This window comes from Taurulus bubalis (genome assembly GCF_910589615.1).
Source record: "Taurulus bubalis genome assembly, chromosome: 9".
NCBI classification, from domain to species: Eukaryota; Metazoa; Chordata; class Actinopteri; order Perciformes; family Cottidae; genus Taurulus; species Taurulus bubalis.
The window spans coordinates 3,229,978-3,245,036 of NC_136597.1; the positions used below are offsets into that span (position 1 = coordinate 3,229,978).

At 49.0% G+C, this 15,059-nt stretch overlaps 1 protein-coding gene across 2 annotated transcripts in view; it reads left to right on the forward strand.

Annotated features, from left to right (window-relative positions):
* lrp5 (low density lipoprotein receptor-related protein 5) overlaps positions 1-14,677 on the forward strand; it is a gene marked incomplete at both ends in the record, with an annotated part of 57,601 nt that extends 42,924 nt beyond the window's left edge. The window contains 18 exons of one of the 2 annotated variants that reach the window (XM_079223042.1): positions 1,503-1,719; positions 1,824-1,977; positions 3,352-3,487; positions 3,905-4,149; positions 5,165-5,349; positions 6,737-6,885; positions 7,047-7,224; positions 8,944-9,140; positions 9,676-9,881; positions 9,968-10,158; positions 10,549-10,758; positions 10,848-10,973; positions 11,667-11,903; positions 12,885-12,995; positions 13,090-13,329; positions 13,621-13,763; positions 14,110-14,207; positions 14,353-14,677. In XM_079223042.1, the coding sequence (XP_079079168.1) occupies positions 1,503-1,719; positions 1,824-1,977; positions 3,352-3,487; positions 3,905-4,149; positions 5,165-5,349; positions 6,737-6,885; positions 7,047-7,224; positions 8,944-9,140; positions 9,676-9,881; positions 9,968-10,158; positions 10,549-10,758; positions 10,848-10,973; positions 11,667-11,903; positions 12,885-12,995; positions 13,090-13,329; positions 13,621-13,763; positions 14,110-14,207; positions 14,353-14,677 (3,348 nt within the window). The remainder of the gene's footprint in view (positions 1-1,502; positions 1,720-1,823; positions 1,978-3,351; positions 3,488-3,904; positions 4,150-5,164; positions 5,350-6,736; positions 6,886-7,046; positions 7,225-8,943; positions 9,141-9,675; positions 9,882-9,967; positions 10,159-10,548; positions 10,759-10,847; positions 10,974-11,666; positions 11,904-12,884; positions 12,996-13,089; positions 13,330-13,620; positions 13,764-14,109; positions 14,208-14,352) is intronic. The other variant, XM_079223043.1, reaches the window with a different exon arrangement.
* Between the last annotated feature and the right edge of the window lie 382 nt (positions 14,678-15,059).

Below are 15,059 nucleotides of genomic sequence, written 5' to 3' on the forward strand. Positions count from 1 at the left end.
GCAACACGGCCCGGCCTCCGGCAGCGCGTGTTTGTGTTGGCTCCCAGCGGGGAGCAGGCAAGCATAGAGGAGAAGCTCTACTTGTGGTCGGAGGAGCTCCTTCTCCCTCGCCGTATCTGGGTCTGTCGGCGGTGGACCCCTAGAGTCTGAGCTGAAGGAGTTTTCCTCCGATTTCACCAGAATCCAAGCCGCTGGCACCGATGACGAGCTTAGAGAATCGTATTGTTGATGGTCTCGTTTACCGATACAGAGGATCAGGATCAAACTGAGACCTTTTTATGAGTTCAAAGTTCCTCAGTGTCGCTGTAAGAAAGGACACCCGAAGATAAGACACTGAGTTCTCCTTCTCTTCCTGTTCAAGGCTCTTCAGATGTGATGGGTTGACGACCAGCACTGAATGAGTGGCCGACTCAAACTTGGGGCTTCTCGGGCCTGAATCTTTAAGAAGCCTCGCGTTTCCACAGTAGTTTATGAGCGGCGCATAACTCCGTCATTGTTCTGGGCTGTTTGGTATGCGAGCGAAGCTGCGGCATAGACCCCGATGAGGAAGTGTTGTTGCTTCTCTTACATGTCTTTGCTGAATCCAGGAATCTTCCAACGCGGTGATTCCAGTCTGCTCCAAATGCATGTGTTTGATTTCCATTTGTGCTAAATACTAGAGACATCTTCTGGTCAACCATTTGGTTTACAACTGCTATCAAGTTTGATATTTTAGCCATGACTTGATGATTAAACTGGTGGCCCGTTCATGAACTGATTCATCGATTTCACAAGTTGTTACTTCAGTTTTCCTGTTTCTCCAAAAATGGCTTGATGCCACGGATGTGTTGTCCAATTGGTGGATTTCTAAATTGTTGAAGTTGTTCATTAAAAGGTGCGTCACCTTTTAATGTCCCCTGGAAACGGCATTAGTTTTTCCTTTCTTTCCTAGCTCTGCGCATGTGTTGTATCGAGCTCAGGATGACCGTCGGCTCCATCTTGGTCCGCTTGACTGTCACGTAATAATCATGTTCTCAATTGTATTCACTTCACCGCCGTGTGCTTCTTGTGATCTGTGATCTATGTTCACGTCAAAGTGGGTGGAATTCCCCCTTCCATTATTTTGTACTGCTCTGTGGATGCTTCTGGACACACAGCTTCCTGGGGACATTCCCATTTTTTCCAATTTTTTGCCTCATCTGACCGTTTCTCCCTCCATCCTGTTTCCCCCGGCTCTCCTCTTCCCTTTCCAACGCTTCTTAACCCAGCAGCCTCTGTATCATATGTGCTCCATCGCTCCCTGGATGGAAATAGACCCCCACTCCCTCTGGGAGGTCAACGCTCAGGGTCAGCTACGGAATAGCAACCAAGGACATTTAAGTAAAGTTGTCATGAGAGGAAGTGTTTTACTTTTCCACTCTAGTAGTTGTTTTCTCCTCCAGTAAAATGTTCCACAGAGCTTCGACCTTGACGAATGTGTTTGACGTGCAACCTCTAAAAGTGTCCCCCGTCTCCCGTCTCAGGTGATCAACGTGGACGGCAGCAACAGGCAGACGCTGCTGGAGGACAAGCTGCCCCACATCTTCGGCTTCACCCTGCTGGGGGACTACATCTACTGGACGGACTGGCAGAGGCGCAGCATCGAGAGGGTCCACAAAGCCACGGCCGTGCGAGAGATCATCATCGATCAGCTGCCGGATTTGATGGGGCTGAAGGCCACTAAGGTCACAGAGACGCACGGTAAGAGGCGACTGTTTTTCCCCCCGGGGGGATTTACTTAACCGCCGAGAACGAGAGGAAAGGAGTTGTTAAAATGAACGCTGAAGCTTTCGATCCGCTTCCAGGTACAAACGGCTGTGCGGAGGATAACGGCGGATGCAGCCACCTGTGTTTCTGGTGCCGGCAGGCCGTCAACTGTGCCTGTCCCATGGGCATGGAGCTGCTCTCGGACCTGCAGACCTGTGTGGTGCCGGAGGCCTTCCTGCTCTTCACCAACAGGTACGCCTACCTGTCCACCGGCAGTAGAGCTCAATGTTCCACTGTTCCTGTTCCCCGCCTCCAGCACAGATGCAATCATGACGCCACAAAACATCCGTTATTTCTATTCCGTTACGCATCTCAATGTATCGCATCAATGTTTCCATACTAATACACATGGCTACTTTCTCATCAATGAACACAAAGCAGTCAGATACATCTGAACCCTGAACCTTTTTATTTAGAGAGTGCAATAACAACAGGCCTTATCTTATCAAGACCAGTATCTGTGTGAGCCATCACAACATTACAAACGCAAAACATAAATCCTGCAGTGCATTCCAAGTGTGCTGTTATCTATAAAGATAAGGGTTTCACTTCGCAGCTCTAACAGGTCACTTCCTGAATGTCTATGGCCTAAATTAGCCTAGCGGCTAGCAGACTTTTGTTAGTTACTAAGTTACTTTTCCGTATCCCGTAGCTCTTCTACTTCTACTTAGTTCAAGCCACAGCATCTCCTGGCAGTTATCAACACCGGGGTTGAATTTCAGCCAGCATTTATTTTATTCCCCCCCAACAGAAACAGGCAGTAGACCTGGTCTGGTCTGATGGCGTTTGGACTCTTTGGACATCTCTTAGTCTGACTGTTGCATGTTTTGCACGTCTGACCCGACCAATACGCGTTCTACACTAGGCGAGCATATCTTTAGACCCCCAAACAGAAATGATCACAGGCCTCATAGCAACAACCTAGACACATTGATGTGTTGACACAAACAGACGTGTGGTGCATTGCTTATGTTTTTACATTGGTTAACTTTAGGTAACAACACGTGGGATAGAACATTATTAACATCTATGTATTATATATTATATATGTCTTCATATCAATCAGCATTTTAGAGTTTTACAGATATTCGTTGGGACTCGGGACACCCAACGTGAAGTTGGGACCGTCCCAGACAAACCAGTGCGTCTGGTCACTGTAATCTACACGGACTATTAACAGCTCCAGAGGAACTCTTAGTCTATTTTCTTCTGTTTTAGGGACGTAACTATAGCGATTGCGTGTTTGGCCAATACGTGGGTGGCCTCCACTCAATACTGTGCCTGAACACATCCTGTGTAGACACAGACAGACTAAAGCTGCTCTGCTAATGTGTTACGTCATTATGTCATAGCTAAGTCAAAAGTATGAAGGGTGTCCACTGTTTTGTTTCATGTTTCTTTAACTCGTTCGTCTTCGTCTTGGTTTTCAACTTCTGTTCCATCTGAAGCGCTTTCCCCTGCAGCCCTGCTCCTTTCATGACCCCCATACATGTGCGTGAAAACTGAATGAATTGGTGTCGGTGAGGTCTTAACTCGCATTAAATGTGAAAATGTTTTTCCCCTTAGGGACAACATCAGGAGCATCTCTCTGGGGACCAACAGCAACGACGTGCCCATTCCTCTCACGGGAGTTAAAGAGGCCTCCGCTCTCGACTTCGATGTGTCTGAAAGGAGAATATACTGGACAGACATACAGGCCAAGGTGGGCTGGAGGAATGCACTGATGGCTGAGGGGGAAAGTCAAACACAAAGCATGAGATGTATTCAAAGGTCCAGTGGGTAGAATTTAGGGGGATCTTTTGGAAACTGTATATAAAATCAGTAAATATGTAGAGATGCCCTCTCTTTGTCGATTCTCTCACTACTCTGTTGTTTTAGACGTCTTTATTAGTATATTTGTCCTTTTTTTTTTGTCATGCCGAATTAATTATTTCTTAGAGAATTATGAACACATATTTGGCAAGCACAAGATTTTAAGTCATGCATTTGTGGGAAACATTTTACACATCGATTAAATTATGTTTGCCGACTAAGGATTTCTCTGGTCGAGGACAGCCCTTTAAGTTTTCATGAGTTCATGACTTTGGATTGAACCCTCGCTCCTTCCTCTTCCTCTCAGACGATCAGCAGAGCGTACATGAACGGCAGCTCCGTAGAACATGTCATCGAGTTCGGCCTGGACTACCCAGAAGGCATGGCGGTTGACTGGATGGGTCGCAACATCTACTGGGCGGATACGGGCACCAACCGCATCGAGGTGGCCCGGCTGGACGGCCAATACCGGCAGGTTCTGGTCTGTAAGGATCTGGACAACCCGCGCTCGCTGGACAACCCCCGATCACTGGCGCTGGACCCGGCCAACGGGTAAGGAGTGGGAACTGACACGCTGAGGGCCGTGTTGTGTTTTGTTGTTGTCAATGTAGAAGAGTGAGAGCGGCGCCGTTGCGGTGACCAAGCTATCCCGAGCTCGGCGACGGCTGCCTCCCAAGATCTTAAAGAAATAGTCAGACACATCGTGTGACAAGGAGGCAGCAACCACAGCTGGCAGAGATCTTTTCTTTCTCCCGTTAAAAAAAAACTAGCAACATTGTAATTGGCCCATTCAAAAACTTGCAGACATATTGGTCAAATGTGTTAATTATGCAAACATGCGTATTGTTGACGTGCTCCTCCACATCCAACATGGACGAGTGTAGTGAAGTACAGCGGGTTCAGCACACAGAGGAACATTGTTGATAAGAACAGTTTGTGGAGCAGAACGCTGGAGGTGAGTCACCGTGAGACACCTGCGTTGCACTATAGGTCCGCTTCTCACAAAGGGTACGAGTTGGTGCCAATGACTTCATGTATCGTGTCTCTCTCAGTGATGTCACCGTGTCGGCATGTAGGTACAACCGCCAGCGTCCTGCCTCGCCCCCCACGATAACCGCCAGTCGAGAGAGGGATGATGCTAATAACCCTGTTTGGTATAATCACGGCCAAACCACCTCGAGACACTCTCATTCGCCCCTTTGTGTGTGTGTGTGTGTGTGTGTGTGTGTGTGTGTGTTAGGTACCTGTGCCAGCGTGTCAAGTTCCCTAACACATGTCCATCACTCGGCAGAGTCTCGATGATGTAATTGGCACAGGGCTGTCAACACGCGCGCCCGCGGGGCGTCTGATGTCATTTTATGACCACATACTCATGCTCGCACGTTAATGAAGACAAGTTTGTCTCCTGTCATGGAAGTTAACAAAACTAACGTTACAAAGTGGAAACAGGTTATCACTCTGCAGTAGATGAGGCAATTAAATCCTGTATCAGGGTGGAAATTAAGATTTTAGGGAAGCGACCGTAAGCCTTCTTGTCCCGGGCTCAAGCGGTGCTTTGTCTCCGCAGATACATGTACTGGACGGAGTGGGGCGGTCGGCCTCGCATCGCCAGAGCCTACATGGACGGCAGCACCGTCACAACCCTGGTGGACAAAGTGGGCCGGGCCAACGGACTGACCATCGACTACATGGACCACCGGCTCTACTGGACGGACCTGGACACGTGCTCGATCGAAAGCACCAACATGCAAGGTTCGGGCTCACGCGCCGACAACCAGTCACCGTCACAGGCAAAGGGATCGTTGCAGAAAACTATCTCTAATCTCTACTGATTGACTTGACTTGACTTTATTTATTTGATGTGGACATCACAATGGCATTTGAATTTCTAGCACACATATATGCACAAAGGAAAAACGCAAAGTATATATAGCGAATGCTGATTTCCAACACCTGATGAACACCACTTCTCTGATTTTTGAAGCGCTAGAAGTAAAAAGCAAAATTTGGGCTACAAACAAACTTCACCACGGTCACATGACTTCACGTCGCCAGCACTAAGCTAAAGGAGGACGGCTTGTAGCCTCTTGTTAGCCACCGCCTTGTTTAAGACACGCACACGTCTCAAACTTCAGGAGAGGAGTATTTACTGACATATTTCTTTACTGCTTGTGTGAACCACAGTCCTGATGACAGACATCTAAACAAAGACACATCTCACATCTGGATTTTAGGACTCATTCCTGCAACACTGAAGATATCAAGTTGAGATAATAAACACACACAGCGGTGGGTGCTGCTGGCCTTTATGTTAATAACATTATTGTCACTGCACACTCATGTTAAACACTTTGAATTAACTTTGGAAATGAACACGGTGGCAGAATGTTTGATCTCTGGGATCCTTTATGAACCTTAAAGAACACATTGGATTACATTCTAGTTTGGTTATGATGGGCATAATTTGGCCTCAGTTACAAGAGTGTTGCCAACCTCATCTCCTCCAAACCGTGTTGAGTTTAGATCTCGTCCACAAGTTTGACAGGATCAGTCGGACGTGGGCGTCGCTTAGCAAGCACGCACCGTTGACACCGACCTGCTTGTTGATTTTATGTCGCTGAATTGGGGGTGAAAGAATATTGGAGACCTTGTAAACTGTGGTTCAACAAAAGAGACTGAAGCGACCTTGCAAGTGAACCTCGAGTTCAGAATAGTTTGAACAAATCATTTGTGATGCACACAAAGTGGCAATGCATTCATCAGATACAGGATGTAGTTGACGATATTAGCGTCATCACGACCCCTTGAATGGCTTGAATTGTGTTAAACCACTGCATAGTTGCTTCCGTCCGTGTGTCTATTAGTCAAGGTTATGTATTTATTTGTATTTATTTACCAGACTAACCTCTCAAACTAACAGCTGGATTTGCATGAGACTTGCGGCTCACATTCTCCCAGCAAAGGAAACGTACTGATGCAGGAGACTTCATGACCTTTCCTCTAGTGCCCCCTTCAGGCCAACGCTGGCGTTTCAGTGAATCTCCTTATGGCGTCCACACACCTGATCTCCATCCACTCGCATGCAAACCTACCACGGCGGTGGAGGCTTTGCTTGACGATGTTGTCCTTTCTCCCGCAGGCCTTCAGAGGGAGATCATCGTCGACGACCTCCCCCACCCCTTCGGTCTGACTCAGTACCGGGACTTCATCTACTGGACGGATTTCAACCTGCGCAGCATCGAGCGGGCGGACAAACGTAGCGGCCTCAACCGCACGGTGGTGCTGCAGGTATGCAACCACTTCGATTTAGAGGTGTTAGCAAAGCGTGTTTGATTTACACCGTTATTGGGGACCTAATTTGTTCCTAAAGAGATATTTATGGCTAAAAAATATCAGTGGGTACATTCAGAGACACTAAGCTTCAGCGCCGTCCATCACTGTGTCCTCAGGGCCAGCTGGAGCTGATGCTGGACATCCTGGTGTTCCACTCCTCCCGCCAGGAGGGGACCAACGAGTGCTCCCACAACAACGGCAACTGCGGCCACCTTTGCCTGGCCACGCCCGCCGGCGCCCAGTGCCGCTGCGCCTCCCACTACACCCTAAACGCCGACGGAAGAAACTGCAGCTGTAAGTACCGAGCTGCTGGGAGAGAAGCACTCTGCTGCTGTAGGTCCAGCCTACTGAGCATACCTTTGAGTATTCTGAAATTAGACACAGTGAGTTTGGAAGATCGCTGCACTTTTACTAAAAAGTGACTTCTGAAAGATTGTAGGAAGCGCTGCGAATAGGTTGGTTTATGTTTCCAACAGATCTACTTGAAGACACTTTACTGTTGCAAAACATCGGCAGTAAAATGGGTGGAAACGTCACGGGGTTCAAGGGTAATTTATCGTCGTTGTGCAACATTGTGTTGCACAACACTGTGTTGCACAACGACGATAAATTACATGCAGTTGTTGCCAATTTGCTCCGCAAGAAAAACACAACCAAACACAAACACAGTCAATCCTGTAGCGCTGTATTTGTATATATTTTTTTTGCATCAGCAGGCAGCACCGAAACAATTCTTTGGGCAATACAGACCGACATCTGGACATCTACGAATTCAACATCAAGGAAACATTGTACATCAGCTTTGATTGTGTTTGAGCACCGAGCCCCATTGATGTAAACACAGAGTCGGCCTCCTCTCCGGAGTCCTGCTCCCTGCAGCTTGATCCTGGACCACGACGGATCCAGGTCTCTGTGAAGATGTGGGCGACCTCCCTGCTGGGTTTTGCCTGTAGTCTCATTTCTTTATTTTTTTCCGCGACCGATCATCAGACAGCCAGCATGCTGGGTAGGGGAGGAGCCTCAAATCCGAGCTTCGTTAGCTTAGCTTCCCTGCTCTCCTCCATCTCTTTTGATGGCATTTGGGCGGGTTGGGCGGTGATCGCCACAGGCACTCTATCCAATCCGCACACTTCCTTCTCCAATGCTGCAGTAATAATCACAAAACGACAACTAAATTCAAACGGAAAATGTTGCGTGCGCCCGGTAGCTTACCTTGCACGGCAGCCGCTGGATTGTCGCAATATCACGGCACCGCGCGGAAACCCATCTAGTCTAGGCTTCAATGCGTTTGTGCCCGAGCCACAGTGGCTCAGACCAACCGGCGTCCTGTGAGAAGCAGTCAGACGGCCGCCGTGTGTAAGGCGACACGGAGAGGCGAGTGAACAGGTGAACATAGACGCTGCAGAAGCGCAGAGCATTTCCTCATTGAACGATGAGCAAAGAACACTGAAGGCTTCTCTGATGGAAAACATTTGTCTCTCTCTCGGACGGCTTCGGTAAGAGTTTGATTGACAGAAGACGCTTCATCCAATCACCAGCCAAGTCTTTTATTTTTTTCTTAAGTGCCTGCTTTTTTCCAAACAGTTTCCGATGTTTTCTAAGATAAACAAGCCGTGTGTCCACTGTTATCCGTGCAGCTTTAGTTGGGAGTCAAGAACAACACGAAACAAACACAAGTTACTGGAAGTAAAAGGTGAAAGGACTAAACTCAGTTGCCTCTTGCTCAACAGCCAGCACACAGACTATGTGGCGTGCACACACACACACACACACACACACCCAGCATGCTTGTGTTGCTTCCAGACCCTCCACACATCCTAAAGTCACTGGACCATCATCCAGAGCGGTTCCATCTGGTCTGATGTGTGTGTGTGCTTGTGTGTGTGTGTGTCGTGTTTTGACCCCGCGTGTTTGTATTTCACAACAGGCGTCCCGCAAACTTCAGCCTACCCGTGTGAACATCGCTGTGTCTCCACTCGTGTGCTCACTGCTCCTCTGCCTCTCTGTCTGCAGCTCCCTCCAGCTTCCTGCTCTTCAGCCAGAAGGCGAGCATCAGCCGCATGGTGCTGGGGGAGCAGAGCCCCGACATCATCCTGCCCATCCACGTGCTCAGGAACGTCCGAGCCGTCAGCTACGACCCGCTGGACCGGCTGGTGTACTGGCTGGACGGGCGGCAGAACATACGCAGGGCCAGAGACGACGGAGCCATGGTACGAAACGCCGAAAGAAACATTGAACGTATCGAAAAACATTTTTATGTTTCATCCAAAAGAGGGTTGGTTGGGGCTCATGTAGACAAGTACATGTCTGACTCTCATTTGAATAATTTGTGTGCAAAGACAACTTCATTTGTGTTACTGAGTTAATTTAGTTTTTGGCGTGAGACACATGCCTTCCAGTCTCTTCTCTCTTTTGGAGCGGCTGTTTTATCTGATTACTGCCTTCACAACTGTCCAAAAGAGTTTGGTTCAAACTGACCCAATGCTGAAAGCAGCCTCACATTAATAACCAGCAGCTCTGTATTATCTTTGATAACTGCCTTAACCTAAACCAGCAAATTAGTTCTGCTGTCCAATCATGTTTTTCCAATGGACATTTTGTATCTGCCAAGAACTTCAAAACAGTAATTCATAGCACTCACACAACTACACCTCCATAAAGTTCATCTGATTCATAACCAGGCCCCACAGGAGGGAACACGTCACACTGGTTTGACCTCCTGACCTTTGATGCGTTTGCCTCCAGTCGTCCATGATCGTGAGCAGCAGCGTTCAGCCGGTGGAAAACCAGCTCCACGACCTGAGCCTGGACCCCTACAGCCGCCACATCTACTGGACCTGCGAGACAACCAACACCATCAACGTCCAGAGGATGGACGGACACATCGTGGGCGTGGTCCTGAAGGACGACGCCGACAAGCCGCGGGCCATCGTGGTCAACGCCGAGAAAGGGTGAGCTCCTTTTGATTACCTCTGCAATGGACTGAGGACTGTGAACGCACAGTGAGCGATGTCTCATACGTGTGTGTGTGCTGCAGGTACATGTACTTCACCACAGTGCAGGAGCGCTCCGCTAAGATCGAGGGAGCCAGTCTGGACGGGACCGAGAGAGAGTCTCTGTTCACCACTGGTCTGATCAGACCAGTGGCTCTGGCTCTGGACAACAAACTGGGGAAGCTGTTCTGGGTCGACGCCGACCTCAAGCGCATCGAGAGCAGCGACCTGACGGGTGAGTTACCGTAAACAGACGTCATTCAAATAAAAAAAGCTTACATATTGATTCATGCTGAAGCAGAAGCAGTTTCAGGGTGTTTTTGACTCTCGTCACATTTTAATCATCAAACATCCACTGCTGTATAAACAGAACTCAAACATGTCTTTTGTACGATGTCATGAATCATCATAGAAACAATAAGTTTAAGTCAACTGAGGAGCACATCATTTAATGTTAGCTGTTTATTCTACATGTCTGATTTAACATTTCACAAAAAAGAGCTAATTTAAAGGATCCTTTTCCAAAATATCAAAATGTACAGATGCTATACTTTGTTGTTTTTTGACTGAATTGGTGGGGACATGCTATTTTATTTTGTCTTATCTTGCGACATCGATCCACCAGGAGCCAATCGCATCGTCCTCCAGGACTCCAACATCCTCCAGCCGACGGGGCTGACGATCCTGGGGGATCACCTGTACTGGATCGACCGGCAGCAGCAGATGATCGAGCGCGTGGACAAGCTGACCGGAGACGGACGCACGCGCATCCAGGGCCGGATATCGTACCTGACCTCCATCCACGCCGTGGAGGAGATGGACCCGCAGGAGTTTGGTACGGACCGGCAGCATCGTCCAGTGTCCAACGCGACCGGCTTCTGTCGGGCGGTGTGTCATGATTTGTTTTCCCCTCTCTCTCTCCAGCATCCCACCCTTGTTCCCGTGACAACGGGGGCTGCTCCCACATCTGCATCGCCAAGGGCGACGGCACCCCTCGCTGCTCCTGTCCCGTGCACCTGGTGCTCCTGCAGGACCTGCTGCACTGCGGAGGTGAGCAACAGGATTGTTAGCATGCTAGCTATGCTAGCTCCCGCGGTTAATATTTACAATCCTGTCCAATCGCTTGTAGCTCCGTCACTGAGCTAAACACTCAACAAAGTCACGACTGTTTGCTGTCCTGGCTCCTCAATGGTGGAATGAGCTCCCCATCGACATCAGGACAGCAGGAAGTCTCTACATCTTCCACCGTGAACTAAAAACACATCTTTTTCGACTATACCTTGAATAAAGAAAGTAGCACCGTAGTAGCACTTAAATGGCAGTTACTAATAGCACTTTGTAGTTTAACTTTGTTGAAGAAATTGTACTTTCTTGATTCTTGTTGTACTGCACTTATTGTAAGTCGCTTTGGATAAAAGCGTCAGCTAAATGTAACGTCCGCTGCATGACGGTGTTTTAGATTCAGCCTTAGTTTTACTCCAGATGAAAATGCTTGTTAGTGTATCACATTTTAGTCGATGTTATCCTTCATAGTTTTAGTTTGTTTTAGTCAAAGACATCAAAACATTTTAGTCCAGTTTTAGTAACAAAAAAGTCTTTAATGACGTCCGTCTGGACATTGGAGTGAAAGGTTATTGGCGTTCCGTCACAGTTTCTGTTAAACAGAATCGACACGGCCCCACCAGGACACTCCCACTCCCACGAAAATTGAGCGCCATCTCACCGCCTCCCTCCTTTCCTCAGAGCCTCCCACCTGCTCCACGGAGCAGTTCACCTGCTCCACGGGGGAGATCGACTGCATCCCGATGGCCTGGCGTTGCGACGGCTTCCCCGAGTGCGACGACAGCAGCGACGAGGAGAACTGCCCCGTCTGCTCGGCCTTCCAGTTCCAGTGTGACAAAGGAGGCTGCATCGACGCCCAGCGGCGCTGCAACGGAGAACCGGACTGCACCGATCACTCCGACGAGCAGGACTGCGAAAGTAGGTCCACACACGGGAACCGCGAATGTTAGCTTATAGATGCTATGCTAATACACAGGGTTCATGGGAAACCTGGAAAAGTCCTGGAATTTTGAAATGGTTATTTCCAGGCCTGAAAAAGTGTTTGAAAAAATAAAATCCCAAATGTTTAGTAAAAGTCATGTAAATGTGTTATATTCATGTGTTCATGTCGTTCATTTACGCTGAGTTTGAAATAATGAATATGCTTTTAAAAGAAAGACTCAGAATATAAGCAGGCATACATACAGGCATCTATATAAATGTTTATTCTTTTAATCAAACTATTGTCTCATTCATTTGAGTCATTTAAGGTTTACTGTATGCTTTGTGTTCTCATTGTTAGTTTAAATACTACATTTACTCACTTTTTACTGTTTACACCCAGACTTCACTAAATGTTTGCTCATGGAAATCTGGTTTAAAGTCATGGAGAAGTCATGGAAATCCATTGGTCAGAATGTGTATGAACCCTGAATACACTAATATGCAATAACTAATTATCATACAACTTTCTTTTGAATAAATGTCCATCTATCACTGAAAGAAGTCACACCGAGGGGGTGGAGCCCACGAGTTATAATTTGAGTTATATATTTGCGGGAAAAAACCTACTTTATTATAGTTTTTCTCCATTGTATATGCACCAAAAAACAGTGCACAACATTCTGAAAAACAGCATGTTAGTATGGAATATCGTGATTCAAGACTAGATATCGTCTCTGATTTTGGATAACGTAAAATGGCTGGTTTGCATTACATGAAAGTAATGTCACCTTTTTTGTTATTTTTACCACAGATCAAATGAACTAACGTGTTTAATATAATACCTTTTGACATTTAGACAGTGGGAAAAGCCCAGCGGTAAATAATCAAATGACCACCGTCTCAGTTCTATTGAGCTGCAAGGCTTTATGGGTAACGGTGGATCAAATGAAACCTTTCTTCTCTGTTCTCCTCCAGCCATCTGCCCTCCGAACCAGTTCCGCTGTGGCGACAACCAGTGCATCACCAAGAAACAACAGTGTGACAACTACTCCGACTGTCCCGACGGATCAGATGAGCTGGCCTGCGGTAAAAGCACTGAAATAAACCGTCAGCACAAGTGTTCTTGTTTCCAGGTCCGGTGCTTGTCCCCTGACTCGGCTTCCTATGCTTCTGCTTCTAGAGTACGTGTCTCCTCCCGCCAGCGGCATCCCCAGCGCCGGGCCCAACACCATCGGCCCGGTCATCGCCATCATCCTGCTCGTCTTCGTGATCGGCGGCGCGTACTTCGTCTGCCAGCGCGTGGTGTGCCGGCGCTACAAGGGCCCCAGTGGAACGTTTCCACACGAGTACATCAGCGGCACGCCGCACGTGCCCCTCAACTTCATCGCCCCCAGCAGCTCGCAGCACGGCACCTTTCAAGGTGAGATCAGACGCCTGTTCTCTGTATCTAGAGGGAGGAGGAGAAGAGGGACGGAGAAAGAAGTGAAGCGCCACAGCAACATCATAACTGTTGGGAAACGGGGATGGAAGATTACTAGAATAAAGAATACATGTCCAAATGGATCTTTGGACTGGGTTTAAATCAACACCTATTTCACCTCAGAATAATAGGACATGTTAGAGTTTTAATATCGGAAGGGTTGATATTTCAAGGAAAATATTGAGATAATATTGATTGACTATTGACTGAAGTGTGAACTGCTGTGTGCAGGTATTTCCTGTGGGAAGTCCATGATGAGCTCAGTCAGCCTGATGGGCAGCAGCAGCAGTGGAGCTCCTCTCTACGACAGGAACCATGTGACCGGAGCCTCGTCCAGCAGCTCATCGTCTACCAAGGGAGCCTTCTACCCCCAGGTACACACACACACGCACACACACACTCACACACACCCTTATCCTTGTACTTCTACGTTTATGAGGACCTGTATATAGCCCCTTACCCTAACCTGACCATCAAGACTAAATGCCTGGCCCCAGACCTCACCCTAACCTAGACCTCATTCTAACTAACCTGAACCTGAACACTAAGTCTTAACCCTCAAACGTGAGAACCGACCAATTTGTCCTCACTTTCCAAAAATGTGTTGGTAAAAAACACGTGGTCCTCACTATGTAGCAAGTACAAGTGCACACACACACACAGTTTGCGTGCCGTTTCCTGTCCACAGGCCGATAACACAGGGATCCTTTCTGTCCGTAGATCCTGAACCCTCCTCCGTCCCCGGCTACCGACCGCTCTCAGTACAACACAGAGATCTTCTACTCCTCCAACAGTCCGTCCACCACCAGATCATACAGGTAACACACACTCCCCCGCCTCCGCTGCTGAAATGATGCACAAAATCATTTGAGCCAATTTATTCTATTTGATGTGTTAAAAATCAGCAAGTTGAGCCCTGAACCTGACCCCTGATCTAAACTCTCCGTGTCTCCTCCCCTTCAGGCCCTACCACCCGGTCCGCGGCGCCGCCCCGCCCACCACTCCCTGCAGCACCGACGTCTGCGACAGCGACTACACGCCCCACCACCCTCCGGCCGGGCCGGCGTCCTCGGCGGGCCGCTGGAAGGCCGCGGGCCACGGCGGCCACGGCAAACACAACAAGTACTACATGGACCTGAACTCGGACTCGGACCCGTACCCTCCGCCCCCCACCCCCCGCTCCCAGTACCTGTCGGCCGAGGAGAGCTGCCCGCCGTCCCCGTCCACCGAGCGCTCCTACTTCCACCTGTGCCCGCCGCCGCCCTCGCCCTGCACCGACTCCTCGTGACCCCTCCCGGCGGCCCCCGCGTCCCCGTGAGGGAGGACGCAGTCCGCTCGCCACAAAAGGACCGGCCTCGTCCGGCCCCCACTACCAGGGAAAGAACTCACGTGCCAACTTCCAGCCCTGACCGGCTCTCACTCGCTGCTTTTGTTTCAGCTGGTTAGGCCCAAGCGCCGCCGCTCACGGTCCCCCACGTCCCACACCGGTCAGCTCATCATTCCAGTCTGAGGCCCGCCCCGGCACAAAGGAGGAGGCGGAAGAGGGAGACCTTTTCTGCCGGGCCACTTCTCCATCAAAAGACCTCCAGCTACCCAAACTCTGAGCGGCTCCTCGCCGCCTCCACTGCAACTCACCAGCTCCCGACTCAGCGGCCGAGCGACTTACGGCC